The 8,001-nt window shown below is 41.2% G+C and overlaps 1 protein-coding gene across 1 annotated transcript in view; it reads right to left on the reverse strand.

The window, feature by feature from the left end:
• Positions 1 to 653, reverse strand: part of LOC107300805 (1-phosphatidylinositol 4,5-bisphosphate phosphodiesterase beta-3-like) — a gene marked incomplete at its 3' end in the record, with an annotated part of 4,243 nt that extends 3,590 nt beyond the window's left edge. The window contains exon 1 of the mRNA XM_015830094.1: positions 612 to 653. Within this exon, the coding sequence (XP_015685580.1) occupies positions 612 to 653 (42 nt within the window). The remainder of the gene's footprint in view (positions 1 to 611) is intronic.
• Between the last annotated feature and the right edge of the window lie 7,348 nt (positions 654 to 8,001).

Raw genomic sequence — 8,001 nt, forward strand, 5'->3', positions numbered from 1 at the left:
ACTTACGGCCACAATGCCTTCCTTCCTCCCCTCCTTTTTCCTTTCCTCCAAGCTTTCTCCCTCCCCTTTTTTCCCTTTTCCTTTCTCTCTTCTCTTCCTTTCCAATTCCCCTTCCTTCCTTCCCTCTGTATTTTCTTTTTCTTTCTCTTTTCTCTTCTTTTCCAATTCTCCTTCCTTCCTTCCTTCCTTCCTTCCTTCCTTCCGTACTTTCCTTTTCTTTCTCAATTCTCTTCTTTTCCAATTCTCCTTCCTTCCCCTTCCCTTTTTCCTTTCCTTTCCTTCCCTTTCCTTCCCTTCCTCTTTCCCTTTCCTTTCTTTCCCCTTCTCCTTTCCTTTCCTTCCCTTTCTCCTTTCCTTTCCTTCTCTTTCCTTTCCTTCCCTTTCTCCTTTCCTTTCCTTTCCTTTCCTTCCCTTTCTCCTTTCCTTCCCTTTCCTGTCCTTTCCTTCCCTTTCCTTTCCTTTTTCCTTTCCTTTTTCTTTCCCTTCCCTTCCCTTCCCTTTCCTTTTTCCTTTCCTTTCCTTTCCTCTCCTCTCCTGTCCTCCCTTCGCCTTCCCTTTCTTACAGGAGTGCAGAATTCAAACCCGCCACCCTAGGTAAAGAAAAAACGTACATGCAGATCACCAACCCAAAAGAATCTAAGAAGTGAAACCATCTTACTTCTTGACAGGGATCCTCCCATCTTGGTTAACCTGGAGTTTCAGCCGGGCGTAGCTGTAAGCACACAATTGGGAGAGTGAGTCCACGGGGCAGGAAGGAAAGGTGGAGCTGCTTATCACGGTCCAAAGATAAGCTAGAAAAGGTGTTTTTTTTTCCCCTCCCACCCCATGGAAATTTGATTCAATTCTTCCTTTTTTTTAAAAGGCCAGCTTGGGTCAGTCTAGATCGCAAATGCAAGTCAGGTCAGCTTTGGGTGAATCAGGAAGCCCCCGTCTTTATCTCGACTCTTGCCAGAAAAAAAACACTTACGCTTTTTGCAAAAAAGTAGTCCGAGAAGCGTTTTGGGCGAGGATGTTGGTGGCCAGCTTGAACAGTTCCTCGGCCCAAATCTGGAAGCAGAAGAAGGGAGGAAAAAACGCTGTAATTCCTTTACGCCCAAAAAAACGGGATTTGAAAGCAGGTGGCCCAGAATCACACAGCAAAATAGGAAGGAGATTGTGGTTGTCTGTGCTTGGCTGATGGCAAAAGGAGGCCTGGAGGCTTGCAACAGTCTGTTTAGTGACCGTCCTGAGCTACCATGGCACTGAAAAAAGTGACTTGTGACCCGGTCCTCACAGTTACGGCCATCTCATATAATAACCGGATCAACATTCGGACGGCATCTATTTATGACGACTGCCGTGTCCTGAGGTCACGCGATCACGGTTTGCGACCGTCCAGTCGGCCAAGTCAATGGGGAAAGCCGGGTTTGCTTAATGACTGGTGACTCACTTAACAGCCTCAACGATTCATTTAACAACCGTGGCTACAGCGGTCGTAAAATCAGGCACGGCTCACTTAAGAGGCTGCCTCGTTTAGCAACGGGACTGGCTAAACGAGGTTGCAAGGCAAGGACTTGTTTTTCCCAATCTTTGCTCCAAATATTCTCTTAATGCCGTTTGTTCCTTTTGCCCCAACTCAACAATGCAACCCAACGCACACATACAAACACACACACACACACCAGGTCGCTCTGGAACTCCCCCAAAACAGGGCAGAACCAGAATCAAGTTGCTACCTTCCTAGATTTCAGCCACTTTTTTAAACAATAAGGCTAATTTGATTCAGAGAGCGAGCAGATGCCATTTAAGGATGTGGCAAACACAAAAGCGGTTGATTTTTCACCCACGGGCAGGTCTGTTTTTGAGCCAAAACAGCTTTAAAAAAGACAGCAAATACATATAACCCACAGGATGAACAAGCCTTGGACATCTTTGCAAATCTGAAATATAGATTCCGGGCTATTTAGCCCCGTGGGGTAAAAAGAAAGCCCTGTTTACTGCACAGTTCAATTAAATGGAGGTTTTAAAACACTTTGGTTTTTTTTAATGTTATGGCTTTTTGCATTTGGGTGCCCGGAAGTTGCCTAGAGACGAGGTTTTTTTAGGAGATGAGGTTTTAGAAAAGTTTCCCAAAGCGTTTTTAAAAAAGTTTTTAAGAGGCATTCAGAAAGCATTACTTTGGAAGAGTGTGTGAGAGACGCAACACTCACAACCATCACGATGCGTGCAAATGAGAACAGGGCCATTAGCTGCTTGCCACTGTGCCCAAGACATTCCCCGAAGTTTATTTAGCTTAATCAGTAATCCAGAACTAAAAGGAACAATTCCATAACAGGAAATCTTGAAGCAATGCAGTTCCATCTGAACAATTTTACAACCGCTAAAATCAAGATGGGAAAAGATATTCTGGGGTCCTGGGGTCCCCAAGGAAATCAATTCCCTCTGTGTGTGTGTGTGTGTGTGTGTGTGTGTATAAATAAATAAAAATTTGGTATTTTAGGCCTAAGCTACTGCAGGTTTCAAACTGAAGGGATGGGAATAATAATAATAATAATAATAATAATAATAATAATAATAATAATAATAATAATAATAATAATAATAATAATAATAATAATAATAATAATAATAATAATAATAAAAAACATCCACATCTGCCTATCCCAGGTCCTTGGGAAGCACTCGATAGGTAGACAAAAATGTCAAATCCAGTCTGAACATCTGGCTGACTGTGCGATGATCAATAATAATAATAATGTTGGAAGGGACCTTGGAGGTCATCTAGTCCAACCCCCTGCTCAGGCAGGAAACCCTATACCGTTTCGGACAGATGGCTGTCCAGTCTCTTCTTAAAAACTCCCAGTGTTGGAGTGTTCACAGTTTCTGGTGGCAGGTTGTTCCACTGGTTAATTGTTCTAACTGTCAGGAAGTTTCTCCTTAGTTCTAGGTTGCTTCTCTCTTTGGCCTCCTTACCTTTGCTGTATTGTCTTGGACCACTGCCATGAAGTTGAGGAAACTCACGTTGACCAGGTCAGGCCCATGAACCACTGTCAAAAGTTTATCCTCGGGTTGTTGTTCTGGACTTCCAAAGCCCAGGGTTTCCCGAATCTTGGGGTCCTTCAAAAGACAGGAGAAGACATAGAAGAGTTGAGAGAAGCCATCTTTATTGGACGGAGGCTATGAAGAAGCGTGGTTTTTGTTAAGCGGTGTTTCTCAACCGTGGCAACTTTAAGACGTGTGGGCTTCAACTCCCAGAATTCTCCAACCAGCGTGCTTTCAAATGGGTGGACTTCAACACCCAGAATTCCCCAGGAAGCATGCTTTAAAAGGGGTGGACTTCAGCTCCCAGAATTCCCCAGGAAGCATGCTTTAAGATGGGTGGACTTCAATTCCCAGAATTCTCCAACCAGTATGCTTTCAAATGGGTGGAGTTCAACACCCACAATTCCCAAGGAAGCATGCTTTAAAAGGGGTGGACTTCAATTCCCAGAATTCCCCAGCCAGCATGCTTTAAAAGGGGTGGACTTCAATTCCCAGAATTCCCCAGCCAGTATATTCATTTTCATTACGGGTTTGCAATCTAAAATTGTGCGCGTCAGCTTTCCCTAAACTGGATACTCTCTAGACATGTGAATGTCAGCTTCCAGATGTCTCAGCAACAATTCTCATGCTACTTGGGGAATTCTGGGAACTGGGGTCTACCCACTTGAGAAGAAGGCTTCAGTTCCCAGAATTCTCAGCAAGGGTCATGCAGGAATACTGAGAATTGAGAACTGAAGGATGGAGAGGTTATCAATCTCAATCATTCGATAAATCACTGTATCTAGCCCAGAAAAACATAGTTAAAAACAAATCCAAGCTTAATGCAATGAGACAATGCTATGACAGGGTCTTTCCAGCAGCCTAAGCTATTACCCTGGTCATCAAATTATTTTAATTTTATTTCCTCACTTTATTTCATTAATGGAGAGACCGGCTGACTCCACAAATTCTGGGCAGCTTACTTATTAAAAAGTAGAAAACAGGAAAAAAAAAAGAAAAACAACGGACTTTCGAAAACAAAAACCTATATGCCTGCAAATCAAGAGTTTTGCATGCAGAATGGAGCGAGCCGTGGTTTGCATTCTGGAAACAAACCACGGTTTGTACAGAAGAAACCACAGCTTGCATTCTGGAAAACGGCAGAGACATTTGTTAAGTGAATTTTGCTCCCTTTTGCGACCTCTCTTGTGCCCGTCGTTAAGTGAACCGCTTAACACGTGACTCCCTTAAGTCAGCCACACGGTTCCACCTATAAACCGGGATTTACCTTCGGCAGCTTGGCGTAGCGTCCTGTCCGAGTGTCCCGGACGTAGCTGATATCCAAAACGTCCACTTCCTGTCAATTTGGGGAGGGGGGGTGAGAAAAAGGCAAAAAAAAAGGAAAGGAAAAGGGTTATGAAGTGAAATAAGGGAAATCTTGGTTACCCAAAGTCTGAACATTATAAATATCAAAGGTTAAATTGGAATATTGATGAAAAACTAAAAATTGGGCCAAAATTAATAACAGGATATGGATTGTTTAGGAAGATCGAATGTCATTAAGATATGTATAAGCTAAAAATGTATGGATCTATGTAATAACGATGTTCTTATTGAGTTGGTATCATTAGAAATGTACAATCTTGAATAGGAGACAGTAAATGTTAAGGGAAAAAGAGAAGAAATATCTGATGTTGTAACCTGAGATTTGCACTAAAGACTTTGTTATTGAACTGTTGGTTAACCCAGTCGCCACGTTGCTTTTTAAATATTCAAATGGAAAATTGGAAAATTAATAAAACATTATTTAAAAAAAAAGGAGAGCAAAAAAAAAAAAAAGACATTTCTTCAATTTAACGTGCTTTATTAGCACCGTGGCCCATTTCTGCCACCTTCTCCTGCCGCGACAAGAACCGCAAAATGTGTTAATTAGGCTAGCTAACGAGGTTTCTCTCTTCCTTGCCCCCACGACAAGGAACATATTAATTTTAGATTTGGGGTTTGTTATTTGGGTTTTTGGGTTGTTTTTTTTTAACTGCCAGAAACCTCCTTTGGTAAAGTCTCAATAGCTGCCTTTTGAATAATTCAAGGAAGGAGAAAAGAAACAAACAAACAAACAAACCGGCAGCCAACGAACATTAGTGTCTATGATAGTCTGTTGGCGGCTACCCATTAGCCGGCTTAGATCTGTTCACACACACGCCTTTGCAGGAAAAGGACACACTTCAACGCCCTCCTATTTGCTTGGGTTTCCAGTCATTGCCGTAGTGTATTGCGAAGATTAAGGTCCTCTGCTTAAGGCTGCAATTACAGGGGGTCCTCCACTTACGACCGCAAGGGAGCCCCAGATTTCTGGCGCTCAGCGAAACATTGGCTAACTGCGTTTTGCCCCATTGCACGAACTTTCTTGCTACAAGCCACGTTGTTCAGTGCCGTTGTGCCTTTGAACGGTCACTAAATGAACTGTCGTGAGCCGCGGGCTGTACCGTGAAGGAGACACGGGTAAATAGGTAAATATAATGTAGTTTAAAACCGATTTTTTTTCTTATCTGCAGGCTTTTTAGGAATATATCTATATCTGTCTATCATCTGTCTGTCTATCCATTCATCCATCATCTCTATTCCTTCCTTCCTTCCTTCCTTCCTGCCTGCCTGCCTGCCTGCCTGCCTGCCTGTCTGTCTGTCTGTCTGTCTACTATCTATCTATCTATCTATCTATCTATCTATCTATCTATCTATCTATCTATCTACTATCTTACTATCTATCTTACTATCTATCTATCTATCTATCTATCTATCTATCTATCTATCTATCTATCTATCTATCTATCTATCATCTATCTTACTATCTATCTATCTATCTATCTATCTATCTATCTATCTATCTATCTATCTATCCACACTGGGAATCGTGGCAAAGGCACGCACACGTGCACACACACACACACACACACACACACACACACACACACACACACCCTTTCACCCCTCTTGGGCTGGGCCAAGCGCTTGCCCGCTAGAGAAAAAAACAGAAAAGGCAAATTAGAGGCTTGTAGTAGTGATTGTCGAATGCCAAAGAACTCTGAACCGCAAGGAAATTGTGCAGGGAAATCATGCGGTAACAAGGGAAAAAGAAAAAAAAAGAATTGAAAGCTATTGAAAAACTCACCAGCTTTTCTCCCAAGCAGAGAAAACGGAGAAAAAAAACTGCTTTTTGAAACACACACACACAGAGACACACACACACACCTGAAGGCAAAGAACTGGCAAATTAAGGGTTGGTAATGTTGTTGTTTTTTAATTTGGGAGGATTTTTTTTCCCCTGCCTTTCCAAAGCTGACATTCCTTTGCAAGGTGTGGCATGGTTTTTTTTCCCATTCTTTCTTTCTTTCTTCTTCTTCTTCTTGCAGGGACAAATACAAAGAGGTTGCAACCTGAACTTTATTTTTGATTTTTTTTTTTTTAAAGGAGAGAAATTTCCCCGCTGAAAGGCCGGGAACTAGAGAAAAGAAGGCTATTTCTATTTTTTTAATTTCCCCTTGCGCTTCTATTCTTTTTACGGTTTTTACTCATTTATATTTTATTCTTATCACCATTCTGATATTATATTTTATTAGGTTTGTATCTAGATCGGCCTTTTTTTTTTTTTTTTTTTTTTTTTTTTTTTTTTTTTTTTTTTTTTTTTTTTTTTTTTTTTTTTTTTTTTTTTTTTTTTTTTTTTTTTTTTTTTTTTTTTTTTTTTTTTTTTTTTTTTTTTTTTTTTTTTTTTTTTTTTTTTTTTTTTTTTTTTTTTTTTTTTTTTTTACTATCTCATTATATTTTTTATTCATATTTTGATTTTGAATCGCTATTTTTCTTTCTTTTTTATTCAGGAGGATTTCCTTTTCTGCTCTTATTTATATTTTTTATTAGTATGTTATTGTATGTTGTTATGTTTCATTCATATTGTCAATAATAATAATAATAAAGTTGGAAGGGACCTTGGAGGTCATCTAGTCCAACCCCCTGCTCAGGTAGGAAACTCTATAAACCCTTTATTATTATTTTTTTATCATATTCCTATTTTTATTTTATACTTAAGATTTTCCTTCGTTTCTCATCTTTGGAAACTGTAGACTTTCATACCATGGTTATGGGGGAAAAAAAAAAAGCAAAAATGCCACTCTTGTATAACAGGAAAGCCGTGCCCAGCAGAGGCACCCCCAAACCTTCCCAGTCACTGCTCCCCAATTTTTTTCTTTCAAACTTTAGCATTGATCTTCCTGCTCCCCGAAACCCTAAGCCAAAGTCAGAAATCTCTCAAAGGCCTAAAAACGTCCTTAAAATTCTCCAGTTTCCCTTTGGGAAAACACAGCCTGTTTAGGAAGTTCACAATTCAACACGCACACAGACACACAGACAGACAGACAGACAGACACACACACACACTTAGTGAATCCAGGAAATTGCTTAATTCTGCCCTGGGAGTGTGATTGTGCCAACATGCCCACAGAAAAGAAAACAAGACATTTTGCAGCGGGTTAGACCCAAAGCCGGAGAAACCCAACCTAACCAGCAAAACGAATCGCCCCGAATTTCCGTGAAATTCAAAATGAGCTACTCGTGGACCTTCTACAATGCAGACTCCACTTGTGGGACTGTCAGCGTCCAACCTGGGAATGCAGATGGGGAGAGAACGGCCGGCTGATAATCCTGGCCGTCCCCCCACTGCGGTTGTTAAAATCGAGGACTTCCCGTCACTTTGCGTAATAAATAAAGAAATAAAATTTGGAAGAAAACATTAGGAGGAGGAGAGGGAGGAGGAGGGGATGATGGAGCAGGAGGAGAAGGAGGAGAAGGAAAAGGAGGAGGAGGAGAGGAGGAGGAGAAAAGAAGGAAAGAGAGGAGGAGGTGGAGGAGGAGGAGGAGAAGAAGGAAGGTTGGACAAGAAGGAAAAGGAGGAGAGGAGGAAGAGAAAAGGAAAGAGAGGAGGAGGAGAAGGAGGAGGAGAAGGAGGAGGAG

The sequence above is a fragment of the Protobothrops mucrosquamatus genome, unplaced genomic scaffold, assembly GCF_001527695.2.
Source record: "Protobothrops mucrosquamatus isolate PMUCROS unplaced genomic scaffold, P.Mucros_1.0 scaffold8522, whole genome shotgun sequence".
In the NCBI taxonomy this organism is placed as follows: domain Eukaryota; kingdom Metazoa; phylum Chordata; class Lepidosauria; order Squamata; family Viperidae; genus Protobothrops; species Protobothrops mucrosquamatus.